At 42.6% G+C, this 26,582-nt stretch overlaps 1 protein-coding gene across 5 annotated transcripts in view; it reads left to right on the top strand.

Annotated features, from left to right (window-relative positions):
- PUS7 (pseudouridine synthase 7) overlaps positions 1-26,582 on the top strand; it is a 57,954-nt gene that overhangs the window by 7,945 nt on the left and 23,427 nt on the right. For 4 of the 5 annotated variants that reach the window (XM_058728756.1, XM_058728754.1, XM_058728752.1 and 1 more), the window contains exons 2-8: positions 3,889-4,321; positions 6,303-6,387; positions 6,564-6,665; positions 8,835-8,979; positions 15,019-15,036; positions 16,503-16,614; positions 18,538-18,615. In XM_058728756.1, the coding sequence (XP_058584739.1) occupies positions 3,889-4,321; positions 6,303-6,387; positions 6,564-6,665; positions 8,835-8,979; positions 15,019-15,036; positions 16,503-16,614; positions 18,538-18,615 (973 nt within the window). The remainder of the gene's footprint in view (positions 1-3,888; positions 4,322-6,302; positions 6,388-6,563; positions 6,666-8,834; positions 8,980-15,018; positions 15,037-16,502; positions 16,615-18,537; positions 18,616-26,582) is intronic. The other variant, XM_058728753.1, reaches the window with a different exon arrangement.

The following is a 26,582-nucleotide window of genomic DNA, read 5'->3' as shown; positions in this document are numbered from 1 at the left end:
TACTATATCTAACCAGGATATAGTGTTTATCATTTCATTTAATCTTCGCGGCAGTCTTGTGATACACATGTCATTCCCATTCTACAGGTGAAGAACAGGGGCTTGGAGAAATTAATTTACTTCGACGGACAGCTAGAAAATGGCAGGAGAAAAGTATGGTACCCAGGTGCCCACATGGTAGTGCAGATGAAGGGAGGTAAAATGGGAAGACGGAGTTAGTAGAGAGGAAGGCACAGCAGTCAGGACTCATGGCCTTCAGATGAGCCTTGAAGGACTGATGAGGCCAGGGGTGATCTTAGACAGGTGTGGAGGACTTCCCATTGGAGAGAGCTCATGAGCAGTCAGACTGGAAGCAGGAACTCATTGGGACTGGGCCTGAGTTGTTGCAGGTGTGTGGAAGATAATGGTACAGGTTGCTGGATGATGGGCAGTGTCAAAGCAGGATAGAGCAGACATTTCTGCAGAGGAAGTAATTGATGTGGCTTATGACCATCAGTTGTTAAAAAGGAGCTTGATGAATTCTCTGCATTCTGGGAAGGAGGTAGACATGTGCTGACAGCAAAGTCCCTGAGCCACGATACTGATGTGGTTGTCATTGGCTGTGCTTTCCTCCCTGCTGAGAGTTTAGGCGTGGAAAGGTATCAGGATCTCCTAGTGGACCCTGGCATGCCAGCTGGGACGCCATTGCACGTTTGGGGTTGAGAGTATGTGTACCACAATGTAGTGACTGGCTTCCGGATGTTCCCAGGTACCTGTGACACCTCAGGACCATAAGTGGGCTTGTCTTCCTACTCCCTGCTTCTCTTCTGGGGTTCCGTGTCAGGAAGAGCTCCCCTGTCCTCTGAGATCCCTAAGGCAGAACACCTGAGTCATCCTAGGGTATTTCCTCTTTTTGCCCACATTTGTCATCCAGTCCTGTTCCCACCACCTCCTAAATGTCCCTGAATCCAAACTTTGTTTCTGTCACCCTTGTCTCAGTCTTAGATCATGTTATACTAATTTCTTGACTCAATTTCGGTCATACCCTCTTTTTTAAGTTTTATTTTTTTTAGTGATCTCTACACCCAATGTGGGGTTCAAATTCACAGCCCCGAGATCAAGAGTCGCGCACTCTTCCAACTGAGACAGCTAAGTGACCCTCAGCTGTACCCTCTCAGCGAATCTTCTATCTAACCCCTGTTTCTCTTCAAAGAGGCACTGCGACACCTTTCTAACTCACGAGTCTAGAGGTGGTTTGGTTTTCAGGATGGAATCCCCTCCATTCTGCTGGTCTAGCATCTGCCCACTCGCTAGCTTTACCTCCAGACTCGCTCGTTGTGTGTTTTACCCTATTTGGGCTCCCACGCCTCTGCACATGCCCGACCATCCCCCCCAAACAGCCTCCTCCCCGCGTTCTGCGACCTCACCCGCTTCTCACAGCTGGGCTCAGGTGTTCGTTTCTGGTCTGCCATAAGGAAAGGTGTCTTCTCTGACACTCTCACCGGCATTGCCCTCTGAGGTCTTTGTTCCTGTAGTCCCTGAGTGACCTGTGCCCTTTGTGTCTCCCACATTGACGCGCAGGCTCTGTGAGGGCAGCCTTGTTGATAGAAAGTGAGCATGAATAGCACCAGCATTTCATAAACCATTCTTTTTCTTACTTGACCTTGCTTAGAACAAATAGAGAATAAATGCTTTCCTAATTGAATTAGAGGTAATTTTTGTATAGTTGTGGTCTACTTCTGTTCCAGATTCTTGGTTTCTTCCATTTTCTTTATTTAATTTTTTTGTCTTTCAAAGGAAATTGGTTTTACTGGCATCTTTCTGTACCTTTTCTCCCATTTTTTTTGTAGTCATCATCCCTGTTTCTTTCATTTTGTGCATGTATTTGCATTCTTCTTTACTTTTTCTTTCCATTCTAGATTGTTGACAGTGAGCCAAGATCAAATGTGGATTTTTTTTTTTTAAGTCATCTCTAGATGGGCCTGAAACTGATGACCCCAAGATCAAGAGAGTCACGTGCTCCACTGACTGAGCCAGCCAGGCACCCTTCAAATGTGGATTCTTAAACTTTAGCTCATTATTGTTATTATTCTGTTGTAGATGCTTCTGTAGTTGGGTTTCTTGTTAACTAGGCTTCGGAGAACCTTAGAATGTTAGTTTTCTGCTCATTTATGTTCTTTATGAGTATGCTTAGTAAGTTCATTAGCATTTTAATTATAGCACCTCCGTATATAATTAATGTAGGAAAACTTTTATCCTTAATTTACCAAGAGCACCAAGTAAGGTCAAATTAGATAGATGTATTTATTTTGACTGCCACATGTTACCCCTCTGGCAAGCCGCCCAGTCCTGGGAGGTGTGTATGGCTTCTTAGACTTTCCCTCATTACATTGTGTGTGGGTTGCTTACATGATAGTCTGTATTGTTTAAATTGTGGCAAAATGCACATAACACGTGGCATCATCTCCACTTTTAAGCATACAGTTCAGTAGTGTTAAGTACATTCATACTGTAGTGGAACCAATATGCAGAACTCTTTCTAATCTTTTTTTTTTTTTTTTTTTAATTTTTTTTTTCAACGTTTTTTATTTATTTTTGGGACAGAGAGAGACAGAGCATGAACGGGGGAGGGGCAGAGAGAGAGGGAGACACAGAATCGGAAACAGGCTCCAGGCTCCGAGCCATCAGCCCAGAGCCTGACGCGGGGCTCGAACTCACGGACCGCGAGATCGTGACCTGGCTGAAGTCGGACGCTTAACCGACTGCGCCACCCAGGCGCCCCGTAGAACTCTTTCTAATCTTGCAAAACTGAAACTTTATAACCCATTAAGCAACTTCACATCCCCCTTGCTTTTTTTTTTTTTTAATATGATACTAGTATGCGTTGCTGTCAATAAGTGTATTTATGCACTATTTTTTTTTTTTAACGTTTATTTATTTTTGAGACAGAGACAGAGCATGAACGGGGGAGGGTCATAGAGAGAGGGAGACACAGAACCTGAAACAGGCTCCAGGCTCTGAGCGGTCAACACAGAGCCCGAAGCGGGGCTCAAACTCACGGACTGTGAGATCGTGACCTGAGCCGAAGTCGGCTGCTCAACCGACTGAGCCACCCAGGCACCCCTGCACTATTTTTATTTAATCAGGTTTTTTTTTTTTTTAAAGAATAATCTACATGAAACAAAGTTCAAGTGATCAACTACCGTATTCACTAAAACCAGCACGTCTCCCTGCTGTGCCCAGCCACCCATATTCTGTGCTAGAAAAAACCATCCTTCCCAGCTTCTGTTCGTATTGTTTCATTGTATTGTTTAATTTACAGACGCAGGCATCATTTTTCTGTTTTTTGTTAATGTAAAAGTACTGAAATGAGTATCCTTAAGCCTAAAATTGTAAGCACTTGAGTTATTTTAAGATACACCCTCGGGGCGCCTGGGTGGCTCAGTTGGTTGGGCGTCCGACTTCAGCTCAGGTCACGATCTCGCGGTCCATGAGTTCGAGCCCCGCGTCGGGCTCTGGGCTGATGGCTTAGAGCCTGGAGCCTGCTTCTGATTCTGTGTCTCCCTCTCTCTCTGCCCCTCCCCCGTTCATGCTCTGTCTCAAGAATAAATAAAACGTTAAAAAATAAATAAATAAATAAATAAATAAAAAGATACACCCTGAAAGTAGTATTTCTGGGTCAAAGGGCATACATTTTTTAAAGTTTTTTTTTGAGGCATACTCTCAAATTCTATGCAGAAGTGTTGTGCCATTTTTCTATGCCACCAAATATATACACCAGCATCAGGAAAAATTATTTTAATAGATGAGTTTTAGAACCCTAGGAACAAAGTTAACTGTGCCTCTGTTTGCTGAAACCCACTTTAAGGAAATGATTGTTACTTCCTACGCTCTCTTCCTTCCTAAAAGGTTCTCTTAAATGTTTTCTTGGAGCCTTAAACATGGAGATGACAGAAGTGACTGGTGTGTCGCTGAAACGTGGGTCTGTTGCTGTTGAAGACAATGACAGGGTGGCCCCAGCTGAGGAGGCAAAAAGACAGAAGATCTTGGACCATTGTCTGACCAAAAGTCAGAGTGAGCTGGAGCATGTCTCTCCACCCAGTGGGGTCAGCGTGCCTGAGCCACCTGAGGCTGTGAGTGCCAGAGAGGGTACAAAGAATTCTGATGTACAGTTGGAAGAAGAGGAAGAGGAGGAGGAAGATGGCCTCTCTGAGGAGGGTGAGGAGGAGGAGGAAGCTGAGAGTTTTGCAGACATGATGAAGCACGGCCTCACTGAACTTGACGTTGGCATCACCAAGTTTGTAAGTTCTCATCAGGGATTCTCAGGCATCTTGAAAGAAAGGTATGTTTCACTTACATGTAAAATTATTTTTGTTCTATTTGTTTTTCTGGTTTTTTGTTTTTTATTTACTTAAATTATAGTAAACATACAGTACGGTATTGGTTTCAGGAGTAGAATTCAGTGATTCATCACTTACCTACAACACCCAGTGCTCATTGTAACAAGTGCCCTCCTTAGTACCCTTCACCCATCTAGCCCACCCCTCCACCCACCTCCCTCCATCAGTCCTCAGTTCTCTATCATGAAGAGTCTCTTGTGGTTTGTTTCCCTCTCTTCTCTCCCCCCACTCTTTTGTTCTTCTGTTTTGTGTCTTAAATTCCACATAGGAGTGCAATCATATGGTATTTGCCTTTCTCTGTTTGATTTATTTTGCTTAGTGTAATACATTGTAGCTCCATCCACAGTGTATTGTCATTGGAAATGGCAAGATTTCATTCTTTTTGATGGCTAAGTAATATTCTCTTGTGTATATCTACCACATCTTCTGTAAATGTTCTTCAGTCAATGGACATTGGGCTCTCTCCATAATTTGGCATTCTATTTGTTCTTTAGAAAGAAATTAGCAAGGGGCGCCTGGGTGGCTCACTTGGTTAAGTGTCTGACTTTGGCTCAGGTCATGATCTCACAGTTTGTGGGTTTGAGCCCCGCATCGGGCTCTGTGCTGACAGCTCGGAGCCTAGAACCTGCTTCGGATTCTGTGTCTCTAACCCCCCCCACCTCCTGCCCCCCGCGTCTCCATCACCAATATGTTCTATTTAACTTTCTGTCCCCAAGAATGGTTTATTGACAATCACGAAGGAATAGGATGGAGGAGAGCTGTCTAAATGAGCAGATGAAGCCATTTCAAGATCAAATGAGTAAATAAAAAATAATTTTTGTGTCAAGCCTTGCTAATATGTAAATGAGTGCTGTTCACTTCTTTAAAATGAATTATTTTAAATGGTTTTAAGTTTTCTCTTGAATTGGTCTTAAAATCTTAAATCCTTAACTCTTACACCTGAATGTGCCACATCTACAGTAGAAAGAAGGTAGTCTTTGGAGCCAGAAGGATCTGGGTATGAATCTAGACTAGTTACATAGTATCCTTATCCAAAAAATGGTTCCTAATACTACCTTGTGGTTTTTGAGAAGGTTTTAAATAATGTGTGTAGAATATTTAGCATAAAGGCAAGCTTCAGGTTGGTTCATAGTAGATATACTGGGTTGTGATATATATTTTTTAATGTTTATATTGGGGGGGAGGGGCAGGGAGAGGGTGGGGAGATAATCCGAAGCAACCCTGTACTGTCAGTGCAAAGCACCAGGCTTGAACTCACGAACCTGAGCCAAAGTCTGCTTCTCAACTGACTAGACTGAGTCACCTAGGCGCCCCAACGGGGTTCTGATTCAATTAACCATGCCGTTTATGATTCACTTTAGTATGGACTGTTTATATAATCAATAGGGTAATAAGCTTTGATTTATGCATTTCTCTGAAAGAATATTCTAAAGCTCAGAGGGTCTTTGCGTTCTGTGTGAAGAATGCAAGCTGTGGCGTAGCATTCTTTAAGAAACCAGAAAAAAAAAACTGCACATGAACTTAGTAATGAAGAATTAAAAAAAAAAAAAAAAAAATTCCTGTTTTGGGGCTCCTGGATGGCTTAGTCACTTAAGCATCTGACCCTTGGTTTCAGTTCAGGTCATGATCCCAGGGTTGTGGGGTCAAGCTCCACGTAGCAATTCTCTCTCTCTCTCTCTCTCTCTCTCTCTCTCTCTCTCTCCCTCTCTCCCCCTCCCCCTCTCCCCCCCTTCCCTCTACCTCTCCCCCCCACCCCCATCTGCCCCCTCCCCTGCTTGCAAGTATGCTGTCTCAAAAAAAAAACCCAGAATTAAAAAAAAAATTTTCGTATAACCATGAAGCTTAGTGTTGATAAACTTCCTCCTAAAATTAATCAGAAGCAAAATGTTAATGCTTTGAAAGTTTGTGTTTTCTTTTCATCAGATACTCCGACTTTGTTGTTCATGAAATAGGAAAAGACGGACGCATCAGCCATTTGGATGACTTGTCTGTCCCCGTGGATGAGGAGGTAAGAGCAGCTCTCTGACAAGCCACTTTGCCTGTAAAATAGCACTTCCGAGAGATCCAGAACTATAGAACTCTAACAGCATTGACTTAGCATTTCTGAGAGATCCAGAACTATAGAGCTGTAACAGCTTTGAGTTCTGTGTGTGACTCACTGGGAGTTTCATTGTTATTTTCAAGGATCCATCAGAAGACGTATTTACGGTTTTGACAGCTGAAGAAAAGCAGCGTTTAGAAGAGCTCCAGCTTTTTAAAAATAAGGAAACTAGTGTTGCCATCGAGGTAAATAGCACAAAAACATACATTTCAGGATTTTCATTGCTTCCTTTTGGGTAAAGTCTATAAGCATCTATTAGAAAAATTACAGTAGTTGACGAAATGATGACTTTGCCCTATTTGATTTAAAGAGCATTACCCTAAAAATGTTTTGATCATTGGCAAATAACCAGTATCCAGACACACTATAGCAAAAAAATGTTACGTCGTAAGAAAATTTTATATGACCACAAGTCAACAAAGAAATGCGTTGTTCCACAGGGCACCTGGGTGGCTCAGTCAGTTAAGTGTGCAACTTCAGCTCAGGTCATGATCTTGCGGTCCATGAGTTCAAGCCCCGTGTCGGGCTCTGCCAACAGCTCAGAGCCTGGAGCCTGCTTCAGATTCTTTGACTGTCTGTCTGTCTCTCTTTTACTCTCTCAAAAATAAATATAAAAAAAAAAAAAGAAAGAAAGAAATGTGTTGTTCAGACCACAAAGTGACTATTCTGTCACAGTGTCTGTAGCCAAAGGACTGCCACCATCTAACAGATGTGTGGCCTAATAGGGAGGCCCTGGCCCTGGCTCTCCCTCTAGCAGCCTCTGGCTGTCAAGTGGGTCTTGGAGGGAGAGGAGTTGGGAAAGAAGTAAGGGAACATTTCTTTGCTCAACTTGACTCCGCTTCTGCTATTGAAGAAAAGGAGAGCTCAGCTACTAAATGGGCTAGTAGATATTTTTTCAAAAGCTTTTGTTAGGAAAATTTTATTCTTCTCAGTGATGTCCAGTAGAATTATGTGAGCCATGTTTGTAATTTTAAATCTTGTAGAAACTTAAACAGGTGCAGAAACAGGTGAAATTAGAAGCGACTGAGGGTGGTTCAGTCCCACCAACTGTGAGATCATGACCTGAGGCGACATCAAGAGTCAGATGCTTAACTAACTGAGCCATCCAGGTGTCCCCCGACATTTGTTTAAGTGCAATAAATTAAATAGAAAATAACTGTGTATTATACGCATTAAGGATAAATATTATTTTGTAAGATTTTTTAAATTTTTAAAAAATGTATTATTTTGAGATCGAGAGCATGAGCAGGGGAGGGGCAAAGAGAGGATCTGAAGCAGGCTCTGTGCTGTCAGCACGTAGCCTGATGCAGGGCTCAAACTCATGAACCGTGAGATCATGACCTGAGCCAGAATGAAGAGTCAGATGCTTAATGACTGAGCCACCCCGGTACCCCTCTAGATTTTTAGTAAGGCAGGTGCATGTATATATTTCTGACTGTTGACTCCAGATGTGAAATGTATTTCTTAGTGTGAGACACATTCAAAAATTGAGCAACAGTTCCTTACATAATAAGTTTACATTTTTTGATGTTGATTTTTTTTTTTATTACGAACAAATATATGAGAACACCATTATAAAATAATCCAGTATGGAATAGGATTCATTGTGAGGCAGTGTAGATTGGACTATTCAAGGGAGTTGAGTTTCTGATATCCTGAAAGGCATGGCTTGCCTCCATTTCCATCTGTGAGCCCTGAGGTGTTCGCCCAGCAGAGTCCCTGAGCAGGGGTATCTGTGATGGGTGGCTCTGGAGTCACAGCCTGGACTGTACACGTGGCTCTGCTGCCCTCCAGCTGTACGACCTTAGGTCCTTCTCTTAACCTCGTTTTCCTGATCTCCAAGTGGGCATACTGGTTGCATGGTAGGGAGATGATAAGGATTAACTAAGACAGTGACTCTGAAGTTCCTGGTATAGTGCCTGGCAGAGAGTCATGCCCCATAAACAGGCTCTTAAGATGTGCGGTATGATGAAGCTCTAAAAGATTGTTGAAGGGGCGCCTGGGTGGCTCAGTCGGTTAAGCGTCCGACTTCGGCTCAGGTCATGATCTCTTGGTTCGTGAGTTCGAGCCCAGCATCCGGCTCTGTGCTGACTGCTAGGAGCCTGGAGCCTACTTCGGATTCTGTGTCTCCCTTTCTCTCTCAGCCCTCCCCACCTTGCACTCTATGTGTATCTCTCAAAAATAAATAAATGTTAAAAAATAATTTTTAAAAAAAAGGATTGTTGAAATCATACCCATGTACCTCTGTTACTTTGCACAGCTGATAACCTGACTAGTGATTTTACTACTTCATTAGTGTTATTTCCCCATTTAATGTTTCTTCAATCAGTAGTAGCATGATTTATTTTTAATAGGTTATTGAGGACACCAAAGAGAAAAGAACCATCATCCATCAAGCGATTAAATCTCTGTTTCCAGGATTAGAGACAAAAACAGAGGATAGAGAGGGGAAGAAATATATTGTAGCCTACCATGCAGCTGGAAAAAAGGCTCTGGCAAGTAAGTGTGTGCATGACCTGGCATTTCATCTGTCTGTTGGTCACGGGTGGCATCCTGCTTCTCGTGTTGCTTGCCTGTTCGTGTTCAAGGGCTACTTTGCTGTTATGCAGAAAAGGATATCAATCATGTCATTCCTTCAAAGAAGGTGAATAATATCACTTCAGATGCCAGCACCATCCTGCAGACTGTCTGGTTAGGGGCATTAGGTCTCTTATGTGAGTGAAGATTTGCTACATTTACAGTGGTGCCTGAGCGATAGTCGTAGCAATTTGATATGTTCCCTGAAGAGCAGAGTGGGCTCAGCGGCAATTCAAGAAGAAAATGGAAGGACGTTGCTCATTCTGTATTCTTAATGGAGGAGAGAAAGCTTTCAGATGAACAAAAAGTCCCTGTGGCACATTGCAAGAGCTGTTGCTTTACAACCCTGAGTCTCTTCTTCACTTACACATAAAAAACATGGAATACATGGCAAAGCGGCCCTCCACCCAAGCTCATCTTTCATTGTATATGATTCATTTGAAATGGGTGTGTTGTCAGTGAATTTCTTTGATATTTATGCTCTAAAAGAATTTCTACAGCCATATATGCTTGCATATAATCTTAAGAAGAATTTTTCTGCCAAATCAGCAGACATAATTCTAATGAAAATTAGAATGGGAAAAAGATAGTTCCTCACCCTCATTTCCTACCAGTGATGGCTTCTATTAGTAAAGAGTCATTTCTAGATAAATTTGTTAGAGGAATTCCAAGACTATATAACAAAAGACTTCGTGTGGTTAGTGCTTTGTGAGTATTCTCTCAGGCTAATGCTGTGAATGGATGAAGCCTTAATTGTTTATAAGTATGATTTTAGTGAAATGGGGGAGGGTATAAAAAATGGAAGCAGAGATAAGTTTAGTTAGCTGTGCCTGCAAAAACTATGTAGTCAATTCGGTCAGTCTGGATAGTGACACAGGAATCAGAAATCTTGAGCAGCTGGGGAAGAGAAGGCGGACATTGGAGGTCACTTCCCTGGAGATACCAAAAAGAAAATGAGATGATGTGTTCTGGAACAACTGAGGGCACAGGTTGCTAATCACCTCTCAAACCACAGACAAATGGCTTGGCTACTGTGTGTTTCTCTGATGTCTGAGTCACAGTATAAGATAGTACCTTAGCACGCTTTCTTCCAGCCAGGGTTCTTCAGCAGAATTAAATCCCATGGAGAATGATTCGAGTACCTCTTTTTGCATTCTCCCAAGCTTGGCAGATAGCTAGTAACTATTCTAGATCTGGAGGAGAGAGGGTGACTTAACTACTGCAGCATTCAGTCTTAATTGTCTCAAGGAGCCCAGGCTGAGAACGGCTGCTAGGGAAATGCCCCTTGTAGAAAGGCAGTCCCCATCGGTCAGCCACCCTCTTTCAAAGGCGAGAAGAAAAGGCAAAATCTTGCTCTGCAGACTCCTGCTTCTTGGAAATGATCTTTGTTTCTTAGAAGATGCTAGGCTTTGTGATCGGCAGGGAGGGATGTTAGGGCATTTGCAGGTCACGGTGGCCTTTCAGTTTTCCCACCCTTTCCCCTCAAGTGACTGGTGCCAGACCTCTCACGTTTTGTCTGTATCCACATTTTCTAAGCTTATGCCACACCCACCTTCTTTTTTCTTTCCCAAAGAAAAAAATTTCCTTCAGATTTTTCAGGTGAGCTGCTGAGCATGTATGACGCAAACCACCCTTCTCCATTGCCCTTACACATCTTCAGTAAAATATGAATTTCCCAGTTTAAAAAGAATCACAAAACCAGGTCACATTGGATCGTCACTTGCAAAGAGATCTAAACCTTTTGGGCTTGAGATGTGGCATCTGGTCAAAGATAGACTAGATGTCTGAACTGTTGTCTCCCACCCCCTCCTAGACCCAGGCACTGGAGAGCCTGCGTTCACCTCTTGCAGCTCTAGCTCCCTCCCAGCGAGAGTACCTTGTTAGTTAAATACCATTGGAAAAGTAGAGAGAGCTAGGATCCAGAGACTGTTCTTGCTTCTGTAGACAGAATCCAGTGCCAATGACAGCTTGTCTTCTTGGGCTGCCTTGCCTAGCATTTGAACGATTACCTTTTACTTATTTTTATAAATTTATTTTTTTATTTTGAGAAAGAGAACGCTAACAGAGGAGGGGCAGAGAGAGAAGGAGAGAGAGAATCCCAATGTGGGGCTTGAGGTTCATGAGGTCATGACCTGAACCAAAATCGGGGGTTGGATGCTTAACCGACTGAGCCACCCAGGTGCCCCTGAATGAATTAGCTTTTAAAGCTTCATTGCAAAGATAAGTTTATAGTGTTTTTAGCACTCCTTTCCTACCACACCCTGATATAAATTGTTACATGCATTATCTAGCAGATTTGCAATATTCTTACCTAAACTCTTCTCATCTAGAGCCATGCATCCTAAAACATGGGCATGGTGGATTCTAAATCATGGTGCGCAGACACTACAAATTACCAGCTGTTTTAACTCAGATGTTATTTTGTTTGTTAATCCAGTCAGATAGACAGGGCCCTATCTAAGTATAGTTTGATTCACCTACCAAAGCATACTTATGGTATTTTTCTGAAAGTATAATTATTATAAATCATTAATCAGGGAAATTAATTTATATTTTGAGAAGCATAGTATATATTCCAGATGCCTCTAAGAACTTCTTTTCAAAGGCTTAAGTAAAAGAAAAAGGAAAAATCCGCCGCATGATATATAGGGGTTCTCCATACTTAGGGAAATGAATGGTTCCCAGCAGGGATACTGGATCAGGGAATCCACAGAGACCAGCGGGAGGAAGAGCCAGACAGATAAAAAGGAAACTGTCTGGGAGACTGGTGTTATGGAATCCCCAAGAAGAGTGACTGCCAATAACCAAAGTGATGAGCAGTGGAAAATATTATGGATGGGTTCAGCGAGATAAGACTTCTGAAATATATCCATTGGTTTTTAGCAACATAGAAATCATTGGTGTGTTGACCGTAGCAGCTCTAGTGGAGTAAGATTGGAAACCAGGTTACATAGTGGGTTGAGATAGAAGGCAATAAATACAGATTGCTTTTTATTTTTATTTATTTTTTAAAGTTTACTTATTTATTTTGAGAGAGCGAGAGTGTGCATGAGCAGGGGAGGGGCAGAGAGAAGGAGAGAGAGAATCCCAAGCAGACTCTGAGTTCAGCATGGAGCCCGATGTGGGGCTTGAACTTGTGAATTGTGAGATCATGACCTGAGCCAAAACCAAGAATTGGACACTTAACTGACTGAGTCCCCCAGGCGCCCCCAGACTGCTTTTTTTTTTTTTTAATTTTTTTTTTAACATTTATTTATTTTTGAGACAGAGAGAGACAGAGCATGAACGGGGGAGGGGCAGAGAGAGAGAGGGAGACACAGAATTGGAAGCAGGCTCCAGGCTCTGAGCCATCAGCCCAGAGCCTGACGCGGGGCTCGAACTCGTGGACCGCGAGATCGTGACCTGAGCTGAAGTCGGACGCTCAACCGACTGAGCCACCCAGGCGCCCCCAGACTGCTTTTTAAAATAAGCTATCAGCAGGGGCTCCTGGGTGGCTTAGTTGGTTAAGTGTCTGACTTCAGCTCAGGTCATGATCTTGTGGCTTATGGGTTTGGGCCCCTCTTCTGGCTCTGTGCTGACAACTCAGAGCCTGGAACCTGCTTTGGATTCTGTCTCCCTCTCTGCCCCTCCTCTGTCGTGCTCTGTCTCTCTCTCAAAAATAAACTTTAAAAGCTTTTTTTTTTTTTTTTTTTTTTTTAAATAAAATAAGCTGTAAAGAGAGACACCTGTCTGGCTCAGTCAGAGGAGTATGCAGCTCCTGATCTTGGGGTTGTGAGTTTGAGCCCCACGTTGGGTGCAGAGATTACATACATAGATACATAATTTTTTAAAAGGCTGTAAGGAAAAGAAGAAAGGAAAGCATCATGGTTGAAAGGGAGGCATCGGTTTGACTTTTTTTTTTTTTTTTTTTTTTTTTTTTTGAGGGCGCAAGTGAGCGAGGGCAGAGAGAGAGAATCCCATGAAGGGCAGAGAGAGAGCGAGAGAGAGAGAGAGAGAGAGAGAGAGAGGCAGGCAGGACTTGAACTCATGAACTGTGAGTGAGATCATTACCTGAGCCGAAGTCAGATGCTTACCGACTGAGCCACCCAAGCACCCAGGTTTGACTTTTAAAATGGAAGAGCTGTGGGCATATTGGTATCCTGAAGGGAAAGAGCCAGGGGGGAGTGGGCAGGCAGAAATTATGTTAGGAGAGTAGTAGTGGGTGGAGCAGGGTCCTGAGGGTGCTGGCAAGGTCAGTGAGCAGGGGTGCAGTCGTGGAAATGGCCTCGAATAAGGAGGAAAGAATGTTCTGCAGGCTACCCCATACGGTCATCTTTCTCAAACTACATTTTTTTCCTTCCTTATTCATGAGGATCTCAACTCAGTACATGAATCTTCCTGAATATGGTTTCTTCTGCTGTTGGTTTCTATTTCTGCTGTACTGATGCTGCTGTATCAGACCATCAGAAGGTTGCTTCCAGTGATCTCAGCCTGAGAATTTTTTGCATTCACATTTTAAATCAGAATGTCTTGAAAAAAAGTCTCAAAGTTATTTTAAATTCTCTTCAATTACAAAGCTACTCATATCCTACTTAGAGTTCTAAGGATTCAGAGTTGAGAAAGTCAAATTGCTCAAAATAAGTTGAGACTCGTTGATTTTTCTGTTATTCAAAATATTCCCAGTTAATTAATACATATGCTTGCTATTTTGTATCCTGAGTACACTTAGAAAAAGAACCTTTGTATCTGCTTTAGACAGAGGAGATAATTGTATGCATGCTCAGTGCTTGGTTTTGCTAATAAAAGATGCATGTGTGTGAGCCAAAACTCATACTCAGTTGTCATGGTCTCCCTCAAGGTGTAATAGCGTTTAGCTTTTTCACCTTGTGGCTTCACTTATTTCTCACCATTATAGTTGGTTGTGAATGCTCTGAAGGGGTTATTAAAGGAAAGTATAGCTTGCACTTCATCAATTTTTATCACAAGTTTTTACTAACTTTTTATTACGGACATTTTCAGACGGGTGCACAAAGTAGTATTGAACCACTGTACTCCCATCACCCATCTTCAGGATTGACATTCTGTTGTTTTTCTGTGATCTTCTCCTCCCGCTTATTTTTTCTTGTGGAATGTTTTAAAGAAAATTCTACATAGCACTTCATTTCACTTATCAGTATTTCAGTATGTATTTAGCAGCTAAGGCCTAAAACCCCATACCAGTATCACATCCAACATAAGGAACAATAATTTCTTAATATCTAATACTCAGGGCACAGTTTTTCCCTGTCTCAAAATGTCTTTTACATACAGATTACTTGTCAAATAATGATAGAAACAAGTTCCGAACATTTCATTCAATAGATAAGTCTCTTAAGTCATCTCAAATCCCTTTTAATTTATCAGTTCTGGAGAACTGTAATGATTTTTTTCAAGTAAAGTTGTTGTACCTGACTGCAGGAAACTCATAAAACCCAGAAAAACACAAAGCAGTAATTACGTAGGTAATCTTAAAAATAATCTTAGGTAGTACTCTGTGAAAACAAGTCTCTAAATGTGGAAGCATTTTGTATTCAGTCTTTTTTTAAGTTCTTATTTAAATTGCAGTGTGTTGACATAAGAGTGTAATACTAGTTTCAGGTGTATGGTGTATTGTATTCAGTCTTAAACCTTTTGCTACATCCCGCGGGTACAGACAGTGTACCCATGCAACTTTGAGGACGCACTGACATGTCATTGTGAGGAGGTTGAGACAGGGAGGCTTGTCCCTGTAGGTGAGTTTTCTCCTCGTTCACCATGTGCCTCTGAGACATTCCATTGTTCATGTCTGAATGGCTGTTAACCCACCACATGACTAGCAGGTGCCGTAGCAGTCCTCGGTAACCTGTCCATGCGATCATTTGCATGTTCACCTCTTAAGCACTTTAACGTTATTCTGAATTAAACATTGCTCTCTTGTGCTCTTTATGCTGTGCATTTGGACAGAGGTCAGAACTGCAGCAGGTAAGAGCAGTTGGTGTTTCATGTAGATAAAATGAAATGCCAATGATTTTTCTCCCAAGTGCTAAGTATAGACAGTTTTATTTCACTGTAGTGAGCTGGAAGGAAAGCCAAAAATAATACTCTTATTCACAATCTTCTGAGGATGAGTTGTGAGGAATTCACACCAAGAGCCAAAGAAATACTTTTTTTCTCCAAGACAGAAAAGACTCACGTTCATATTTATCAGAAAGGAAAAGCCAGTTGCCGAGCATACGTGCTGTGGCAGTTTTCCGAGATGATTTATTGGTTCATTTGTTCTTTACATTGTAGCATAAATCACTGGCCTATCGAGAATGCTTTTTGCCTTGACAAAGCCAGGTGTCTTAGCAACTTCAGTGCCAGGAGTTTCTTATCTCTGTGAAGAGGAAGGATTCATGAGTTCATGCTAAAGGATTATTTTAGGGACAAAGACAAGGGAACATTTTTAAGAGAAGACGACTCTTAAGGATTGTATGAAATATTTTTCCACAGTTGTTCTTTCATGGAGCTACAGAAATCAAGTGAATTAGATGTGTTCAAGTAACAATGGCAGCTGTGTGTTGCTCCAGACCCATGAGTCTTATTGTACAGCGTCTGAAAGTGTGATTGTGGCTTACATATTTTCTCCCAAATGTGTTGATTTTTCAAAATCAAAGTTTAAATCCTAATATTTTTTTAAAAATCTGTCTCTACATTACAGTATAGTTAAAATTTTCGTTTAAAAGAATGCTTTTAAAAGTTCTCCGAAGTCTGGACAGATTTGCCAGTGTTCAGAAAGTTGAACAATCAAACTAACTGTAGTTCAGAAGTTAACGTTTAACTTGGCTTAATTTTTAGTTTCCTTTTCCCCAAGAATAATGACCCATTTTGTTTTGAATGGCAGCTGCTTGCTCTGTCAGGTAAACATTTGTAAACCAACTAGTATTAACTAAACTTTTGTGACCGAAGTAGCCTTTGGAAAATTCAAACCCGTCACTGTGGCAACTTTCACAAACTTTATCCCCGTCCCTGTGGAGGCATCCAACCGGGGTGTGTGAACACCTGGCCGAGGATACAAAGCAAGGTGTATAGATGCCAACTGGAGTGCTGTTTCCCTCTGGACTGTGTGTGTTCTAGAAGGCCAGTACCCACCCAGAAGCCATCAGGGGAACAGTGGACCTCTCTGTTTCTCTGTGTGAGGACCGCTATTTAGTCTCACTCATTTATCACACAACCTGCATTTCAGCTTTTGAGTGTAAATATGGACAATGTTGCGTACCCAATCACAGGAAGTATAATTCCTATAGTCTGCACAACTGTAACCATTTAACCTGTATTTCTTGTCAGACTAGATCTGATTTCTCACTCAGAGGTTCTCTGGTGAAAAATGAGCTTGTAGGTTTCATAAGAAAAAACTTAGATCGCTTTTATTATGGTTTATATAACATTTAATTTTTTTTGTTTTTAAGATCCAAGAAAACATTCTTGGCCAAAATCTAGGGGAAGTTACTGCCACTTTGTACTCTACAAGGAAAACAAAGACACCATGGATGCTATTAACGTACTGTCTAAATATTTACGGTTAGTATCTTGTTCTTGTGCCCATACAAAATCCTCTTTGCACGCTAATGAAAAAGGAGTGGGAAAACAGGCAAATGGATAGCAAATGTGTCTCCCAATTATAGTTTCCTTAGATAGTAGGTGAATTCTTCTAACTTCCTTGCTTATTGCCAATGATCCGAGGTGGAAATTCTTTAAGTAAGTAGTTCACGTAGAGCCGAGAGTTACCAGTCTGTCCAGCTGAAAGTAAAAATTAACCTGCTCCCCCAGAAGCCCATGCTTCAGTGTGTTTGCTGGGATTTGCTTTACTAGACCGTAAACTCTTAATTCTTGGAGATTGACTAGATTGAAAACCTGAGACCAGTCAGATTTTCTCATAGGAGTGCAAATATAGCAGAGATGGAGTCTCTGAGGATGGGCCTGGTGCCGAAGAAATTTTCTTCCGTCATGGATACAGACACTGCAGCAAATCTGTGTGCAATGGAAATTTACTTTCTGATATATAGTAAACCCAGTTTAAACATGGTACACAGTGTGATACTTTGCTGTGGCTGCCATAACAAAATATCACAGACTGGTGGCTTAAGTAACAAACAAATTTTCTCACAGCTCTGGAGACTAGAAGTCCCAAGACTTGTTTTTTTTCTGAGGCCTCTTCTTGGCCTACAGATGGCCACCAGCTCTCCATGTCCTGCCATGGTCTTCCCTCTGTGTGCATGTGTCCCTGGTGTCTATGTGGTCAAATTTTCCCTTCTTTTTAGAACACCAGTCAGCTCGGAAGGCCCACCCTAAACTGGCCTCATTTTAACTTAACCCCCTCTTGAAAGGCCCTATCTCCAAATACAGTTACTGTTCTAAGGTAGTGGGGGTCAGGGCTTCCACATACGGATTTGGGGGAAAAGATCATTCAGCCTGTAGGACGCAGTACTCTGTAAGTAACATTTTATTTTACTCCAGTTGTTAGCTGTCTGGGAGAGAGTCAGTGGTACCTGTCTGTACCTGAGCCTGGGAGAATAGACCACTGGGGAGGGAGTTCCTCTCAGATCTGCAGTTGGGGAGTGCACAGATTTCAAGAAATTTTTCCTGTGGTTTTCCTTCTCACGTGGAACGGTTTCTGTAGAATACTTCTTAGTTAACGTAGTTACTTACACTTTTACATCAAAACTATTCCTACCCCTATTTTAGCATTTACCTTTCTTAATGCAAAGAAATAGCATGTGTTTTTGGAAACTTCACATTATTATTAACTTTTTAAAATTTTTTTTTTTTCAATGTTTTTTATTTATTTTTGGGACAGAGAGACACAGAGCATGAACAGGGGAGGGGCAGAGAGAGAGGGAGACACAGAATTGGAAACAGGCTCCAGGCTCCGAGCTGTCAGCACAGAGCCCGACGCGGGGCTCGAACTCACAGACGCGAGATCGTGACCTGGCTGAAGTCGGCCGCTTAACCGACTGCGCCACCCAGGCGCCCCTTTTTTTAAAATTTTTTTTTTTTCAATGTTTTTTATTTATTTTTGGGACAGAGAGACACAGAGCATGAACAGGGGAGGGGCAGAGAGAGAGGGAGACACAGAATTGGAAACAGGCTCCAGGCTCCGAGCTGTCAGCACAGAGCCTATTATTAACTTTTTAAAAACTGAAGATGTAAAATTTTCAGAGTGGTATGTTGTCAGAAATGAGTTTCTCTTTACCTTCACAGGTGTGTAATCTAATGAACAGCCTGCAATCAGTAGGAAATGCATTGTTTCCTTTGTGGTTACTGGCTAGCCAGTCTTTGAATGACATGCTACTCACTCACCACAAATGTTCTAAGTCGGGCCCTGCTAAGAAAGGAGTTATTTGGGTGGCGTTTACTTTCTTATATTTATTTTGAATCTTAAATTACGAGAAATACAGTTTCCTAATGGTGTGCAAGTTCATACGTTTGTTTTTGTTTTACCAGAGTCAAACCAAACATATTCTCCTACATGGGAACCAAAGATAAACGGGCCATAACCGTTCAAGAGATTGCTGTTCTCAAGTAAGTATAGAGTACATACTGGGACTCGTTCTGCAGAAACCCTAGCACCACCTTCCAGAGTCCTCCGCTCCCCCCTTGAAACGGTTGCTTCTGCCTATTCAAAAACACATTTTTCTTTTTTTTCTTCTTATCTGTATTTTGTAACATTTTTATAGCAAACAGGTATTATTTGTGTGGTTTTTAAAGGATTTTTGTGGTAGAGCCAGGAGAATAAGTGCTTCTTTCTCTCCTTCCTCTCTGTTGTTCATTCATTATTAATACGAGTTATTTAAAATTTAATTACAAAACAGTGAATGAGCCCTTTTGTTACACACCAGGGATATACAGATGAAAAGATGGTCTCTGCATTAGAAGCAATTATAATTTAATGGAGGAGGCAGACAAGTAAATCAGAACTTATCACACAGTTCGATAAAAGCTAAAATGGGGGGTTGTTGGGACAGACCTGACAACAAAGCGTGGGGCTTGCTTTGGGGGGCAGGCCAGGGAGGCTTGCACAGAAATTGGGATGTGCGAGTTTTCATCTAATCAGGGCTTCTTAGCCTGTGCCATCACCTTTTGAAGTGGGTAATTCTTTGCTGGGGGCTGTCCTGTGCACGTTTAGCAGTGACCCTTGTCACTACCCACTAGATGCCAGCAGCATTCTCCCCCAACCCATTCCCCTGCCCCCCAGCTGTGACAACCAAAAATGTCTCCAGATTTTGCCAAATGTTCCCTAAAGGGCAAAATCGCCTTGGTTGAGAACCACTGGTCCAGATTCTAGAAGGACAAGTTGGAGTTTCCTGGGGCCGTGAGGGTCTGGGGTTGCTGGTTTGAATCAAGAAAACAGCTTGTGAAAAGATGCTGGAAACGAGTTGGGGAGCGCAGCACGTGAGGTACCTGGCAGGCATTTGAGTCTTGGGGAGCTAGCAAAAATAAGGCTCAAGGGAATGGCAGGATCCAGATCCTGAGGGGCCATAGGACTCGGTGAGGATCTTGGACTTGACCGTGATATAATAAACAGAGGGATTGTGTGTAGGGGCAGGAGTAGGGGTTGTGACTGGAGCAGGTGGGTAACCCTGGAGATCAGGGCCATTGCAATGTCCTGGGGGTGGGAGAACGGAGCTCTGAACCCAGCCAGCTTAGTGAAAGGAAGGGGAAAAGATGTATTTGTAGCTCTGTGATGTCAGACAAATTTAGGCTTTCGTCTGTGCCCCCTCCTCCCCCCAAGGTAAGGAGTGGTGGGAGGGAGAAATAAAGGGACAGGAGGAAACTTCTGAGGGTTCTGTGTATGTTCGTTATCTTGAATGTGGCGATGGTTTCCTGGGCCTATTCACACGATAAAACGTGTACGTTTTGAATATGTACAGCTTACCACAGGTTAATTATGCTGTCATGAAAAGTCATTTATACTTGCTGTTCTCGCTTAAAGTAAATACATATATTTATTTGTAATTCCCATATTTTTTCATAGAGTTGAGGTGGCATCTCCTCTTCCCCACAATCCCCTGTAGTCCGCTGCTTTCCCACTGTTTGGATTCACTTGCAGTGGTGTTGGGGTTAAGCGTCCGGTTGCACCCTGCCGCATTTTCCAGTCCTTTTCCTCCTTGACCTTGGGATGGAGGCAGGATGTAGTAGTGTAAGCAGAGTAAGAACGTCTGCTCTCCGTGACTTTACTGTGTGTGCAAATGCTGATGTGTTTGAAAGAGAGCAGCACAAGATACCTGAAGAAGTTCTACTTGGTGGCCTGTTCCTTTTCTTCCCATGACACATAGAATGTGGAGTCCTCTGCTGAGAGTGGAGGGGGCAGGAGTGGGGAGGGGAACTTGAAAAGAGTGTGAGGATTTGAAATCGCCTCCAGGGGGAGTGGGCCGGTGGGGGCTAGTCAGAAATGGGGAACAGCAGTGATTTGAGGGCTCAGGTTTTCCATCCTCCATGGATGTGGGACACAGAAGGTTCTTGCCTTCCCTTTGGGAGCTAAAATATCATTGTAGACAATTCCTGTGCTTTCTGGCTGGCTCTGTGAATTTTTTTCACATAAATAAGTAAAAAAAAAAAAGTAAATTCATCGCCTGGCTGGCAGTCAGTGGAGCATGCAACTCTTGATCTCAAGGTTGTGAGTTCGAGCCCCATGTTGGGTGTGGAGGTGACTTAAAAACAAAATCTTTTAAAAAATAAGTTAGTTTTGTTTTCATCACAGAAAGAACGAGGTAGAAAGTGAAATTTAGCCATAATTGTCCTTCCTCCTAGTTGCCTTATGCACAGCTCGGTGTGTTTTTTGTGAGCGACTCTTTTCCTTTGAACCAAAATATTTATATAGAATGTGTTCTCGTGAACAGTAAATGGTGTACCTCTTTCCCTTTTAGTACATAGCAAAAGATATTTAGATATATGGCGAATCCTAATTTATGAACTGTTACTCTATTTGGGGATGTTGACATTGTTTCCCATTTCTTGCTATTATAAGCAATTCCATGATAGACATATCGGTAGCTAAATCTTGGGCACATCTGTGAAAACTCCATTAAGATAAACTTAGCAGTGGAATTCTGACTTAAAGAGAATGTGAAACTCAGGTTTTGGGTTTTTGATACCAAGGCCTAATTACCCTATGGAAAAGCAGTACCAACTTACCACCTCTATTCTGCTTCCCCAGAATCCTCCCTAACACAACTTGTGATTTAAAAAAAAAAAAGAAAAAAATCAGGGATGTCTGGGTGGCTCAGTCGGTTAAGCGTCTGACTTCAGGTCAGGTCATGATCTCACGGTTTGTGGGTTCGAGCCCCACATCAGGCTCCATGCTGACAGCCCAGAGCCTGGAACTTGCTTCAGATTCTGTGTCTCCCTCTCTCTCTGCCCCTTCCCTGCTCACACTCTGTCGCTCAACAATAAATAAATGTTAAAATTGTTTTTTAATAAAATAAATCATTTGCTAATTTGAGGTCAGAACATGGCATCTCCTTATTTTAGATTGCATTATATGATGTGAAATCTTTGAATATTTGGAATGAAGATATTTATCTCTCTTCTTGGTCAGCCACCAGGTGTCCTACTTGATCACACTGCACTCTGTCTCCATAGCCCTTTGCTGCTTTTATCATCTTCCTGTTGACTTAGTAAGAAACCATATTAGACACCTCAGCGTTGGCCTTTGGAAAGCACATAGCACTTATCTCGCGGATGCAGGCTACACCCTTCGTTTGCTTAATGGATACCCGGGGCCAGGCAGGCGGCCTTTCCCGTGAGAACTGGTAGACAGGATAAACCCTCTCTGCCAACTGGTAGACAGGATAAACCCTCTCTGCCACACAGGCGTTTTAATTATTGCTGAATCGCTCAATCCTAGGGGTAAGCAGCATTGCTTTCCAGCTTCATGTAACTCTCCAGCCACCTCGTCATTTTCACAGGATCTCAGGCAGGAACAGCCTCATTCAGAATGATTTGTTTCTTTTCTTGCCTCTTCCTGCCAGTCTCCTTTTTGAACCTGGGCCAGTTTCAGTGCCTTTGTTAATAAGGGCTGTTATGCAACCTGTTGCTTACGTTGGCTCCTTATGTTTGAGAGTGAGATTTTTAGTATTCCCAAGTTATTCACAGAATTCACTATGAATTTACAAACCAGAGAGCTCCATCTGAGGTCGTCAAAATTACAACTGTGAACAGTATCATGAAGATACTGTCTATACCACTTCATCTCTTATCAGGGAATACCCATCCTTCAGAACGAATATAGCTCCTGCTTTCTCCTGTGCCAGTGGGATTCAGAAATACGTGTCTGTTGTATGTTCAAGAATAGACAATAGAGGGGCACCTGGGTGGCTCAGTTGGTTAAATGTCTGACTTTGGCTCAGGTCATGATCTCATGATTCGTGTGTTCAAGCCCTGCATCAGGCTCTGTGTTGACAGCTCAGAGCCTGGAGCCTGCTTCGGATTCTGTGACTTTCTCTCTGTCTCTCTGTCTCTCTCTCTCTCTCTCTCTCTCTCTCTCTCTCTCAAAAAGAAATAAAGAATTAAAAAACTTTAAAATAAAGGGATTGGCAACAGAATGTGATGCATCCATAAGAAGGAATGGAGTACTGATGCATACTACAGCATGGGTGAATCTTTAAAATGTGATGCGGAGTAAAAGAAGTCAGGCACCAAAGGCCACATATGATCTGATTACATTTATATGCAATGTCCACAGCAGGGAAATGTGTAGAGACAGAGAGTAGGTGAGTGCTTGCCAGGGGCTGCAGCCAGCGGGAAAGGGGTAAGTAGGTGTAGGGTTTTTTGGGATCATGGAAACGTTCTGGGATTAGATAGCCATAACTGTTGCACAACATTGTGAATATACTAAAAGCACTGAACTTTGTAACAGTTAAAATTACCAATTTTAGGTTATGTTAATTCTATCTCAGCTTTAAAAAGAAGGAAAACAACAGAGCAGGCACCTCCATGGCTCTCTCAGAGTACCCTCCAGGATCTCCCCAGAGCTGCCAGGTTGCCTTAAATATTTTGTTTCTGTGTAGTTGTTACTGACCAAAGAGGAGTTCTGTCCTCGTCTTCCTCACTCTGTGCATCATAATCCCTCTGCCTCCTGAATTCTTTGGGATATAGTTCCTGGATGAATTTATGCCTTGTTGGTTCCGCCAGTGTCCCCCTCTATATGCAGTCAATGCCTGGTGCCCCTTTGCTCATGGAGCTGCTCTGAGCAGCTGGTCCAAGGCTGGACCTGACCTGCTCTGTGCTATGTGGTTCTCAGGTTGGACAAGGGGTTGGTGGTGGGGAGGGGATGGAGTATGAGCTCTGCCCGTTTCCCAACTTCTGGTTAGCTTCCTACATTTTGTGTTAATTAATGGGGCAATGACAGATTTTTTTTCTCAAATTTGGTCAGCCTGCTTCTGCACATATTGAACTAGGAAACAAATAAGCTGATTGATATGCATCAAAGAATTGATTGTCCTCAGAAAGTATAGGGAAGTTTTCAGCAAAGAAAAAGAGAATTCTGTGAGATGAAATGGCAAGGTGGGGTTATATAGGTGCATTTTAAGCAATGTATTTAACTCAGTAGCAGCATATTTTTAACTAAGGAGTAAGATAAAACTTACCCAAGAATTTTTCATGTAACACTGGGACTTCAGACACTGCAGGGCACGGTTCACTCCTTTGTGGGGCTGCGTCCACGATCTGCTACTTTGGGTGTATAGACCAGGCACTTTGGGGCAGAGCTCAGCCTTTTATACAGGCCCGAGGCCCAGAATCCACTTTCAGACACACACCCACACTTCCAACTCTTGTATTTCAGGCCACAGCTGGACCATGTCTCCCGCTAGCAGGAATGAGCTCAGGGACCAGTGCTGAAAACCAGTCTAGAGCGTAAAGTATATTATTCAACAAAGTGAAGCACAAACGCTCTTCATTCTAGTAGTTCTCAGAGTAGCTATCTTTTCAGAGGAAATCTGAATTTAGAAAAACTTAAAACTGTTTTCTTATGTGCAATGATATACTATGCAGCATTATTTATAATTTTGAGAACTTGTGAACAACCCAAATGGCACAAATTGGGGAATCTTAAGTAAAAAAGTAAATTTCAATTGATGAATTATTTTCAAGCATATTGGATTATTCCTAATTTTATTTTATTTATTTTAATTTTCTTTTTTAATGTTTATTTTTGAGAGACAGAGACAGCACAAGCAGGAGAGGCGCAGAGAGAGACGGATACAGAATCCAAAGCAGGCTCCACGCTCTGAGCTTTCAGCACAGGGCCTGACGTGGGGCTCGAACTTGTGAACCAAGAGATCGTGACCTGAGCCCATGTTGTACAATTAACCGACTAAAACACCTAGGCACGCCAGATTATTTCTAATTTTAAAAAACCTCTTTACCAAAGTAGAGATGAATGTTGTCATAACAATATAAAAATATTTTAACATGACAAAATTTGAAAATCTCAAATGAGGGGCTCCTGGGTGGCTCAGTTGGTTGACTGTCCAACTTTATTTTTATTTATTTATTTTTTTTAATTTTTTTTTCAACGTTTTTTATTTATTTTTGGGACAGAGAGAGACAGAGCATGAATGGGGGAGGGGCAGAGAGAGAGGGAGACACAGAATCGGAAGCAGGCTCCAGGCTCTGAGCCATCAGCCCAGAGCCTGACGCGGGGCTCGAACTCACGGACCGCGAGATCGTGACCTGGCTGAAGTCGGACGCTTAACCGACTGTGCCACCCAGGCGCCCCAGTTGACTGTCCAACTTTAACTCAGGTCATGATCTCACAGTTCATGGGTTTGAGCCCCACATCGGGCTCTGTGCTGATGGCTCAGAGCCTGGAGCCTGCTTCAGATTCTGCATGTGTGTGTTTCTCTCTCTCTGCCCTACTCCCACTCGTGCTCTGTCTCTCAAAAATGAATAAACATTAAAAATCAATTTCAAATGAAAAGCCATTGTCTTATTTTTTTAAAGTTTATTTTCTGCTTGAGAGAGCGCGGGAAGGGCAAAGAGAATCCCACATAGGTTCCACACTGTCAGCACAGAGCCTGACTCAGGGCTCAATCCCACAAATGGTAAGGTCATGACCTGAGCCAGGATCATGAGTCAGATCCCTGGGGCACCTTGGTGGCTCAGTTGGTTGAGTGTCTGACTTCAATTCAGGTCATGATCTCACAGTTCTTGAGTTTGAGCCCTACATCAGGCTGTGTGCTGAGAGGTCAGAGCCTGGAGCCTGCTCTAGATTCTGTATCTCCCTCTCTCTCTGCACCTCCCCTGCTCCCGTTCTTTCTCTTTCTCTCAAAAATAAACATTTAAAAAATTTATTTTTATTATTTAAAAAAAAGTTTTTTGATGTTTGTTTATTTTTGAGAGGGAGAGAGACAGTGCAAGCAGGGGAGGGGCAGAGAAAGAAGGAGACCCAGAATCCGAAGCAGGCTCCAGACTCTGAGCTGTCAGCACAGAGCCCAATGCGGAGCCCGAACCCGTGAATTGTGAGATCATTAACTGAACCAAAGTTGGACACTTAGCTGACTGAGCCACACAGGTGCCCCCACAATGTACCTTTTTAAAAGGACATAAATCAAAAAGGCACATGTGATGCTGTTATTTTAAAATGTGGAGTCCAAGCCACTGAGCTGCAGCTGACCTGGTTGCCAGTCTGTGTGTGAAAAACACTTGCCCTTTTCTTCCCTTGACCTCCTTGTTGCTTAGCACGACGAGCTGCATGGTGTAAAGCAGGTGGCGAGAACAGGAAAACCTGAGTGAGCATCACCTATCCTGCTCCTTCCTAAACCATCCACTTTTTGCATCAGAGGTGGGCTGGGGAGCGAGAAACGGAAGCTCCCCCTCAGCCCCTGGAACAACAGTGCCCAGAGTTCTGTTTTTCTCCACAACCAGTGGAAACTTGCAAAAACCCAGTAGTGAAAATAAGTGGGTTAGTGAAACCATGGAGGCCGACTCTGATCTAAATGAGCCATGATAAAAAGTAATCACTACTCTAAGCCAAAACAAAACAGAAGTGCCCTTCTTACTAGGAAAACAACTGTAAACGTACTCTACTTAACGTACTTTAATAATCTCCAACTAGGAATACTCTTTCTAAGGATGACTTAAATCCCAGACCTACTAAAAAATATTCATGAACATAACTACAGTTTTACTATATAGTCCTTATTTACGGAAGAATGCCAGCTAAAGCAGGAGTGGTAGTACAGAAGAACACATCAATCCAGTAGTATTTGCTTCAGGCAATATGAATTCTCAGATACCTGAACAAGCTGATGCAAGACTGTGGGAGAACAGGGTACTTGCCCAGTTTTTAAAATACCACCCTTCAGTTTACTAATTACAAAGAAAGGAAGGGGCGCCTGGGGTGGTTCAGTTGGTTAAGCATCTCAGTTCAGGTCAGGATCTCACAGTTCCTGAGTTTGATCCCCACATCAGGCTCTCTGCTGTCACTGTCGAGCCCGCTTTAATCCTCTGTCCCCCTCTCTCTGCCTCTCTCCTGCTGATGTTCT

This window comes from Neofelis nebulosa, chromosome 4 (assembly GCF_028018385.1).
Source record: "Neofelis nebulosa isolate mNeoNeb1 chromosome 4, mNeoNeb1.pri, whole genome shotgun sequence".
Classification (NCBI taxonomy): domain Eukaryota; kingdom Metazoa; phylum Chordata; class Mammalia; order Carnivora; family Felidae; genus Neofelis; species Neofelis nebulosa.
Note: the sequence above shows the minus strand (reverse complement) of the source record. Positions and strands in the feature narration are given on the sequence as shown.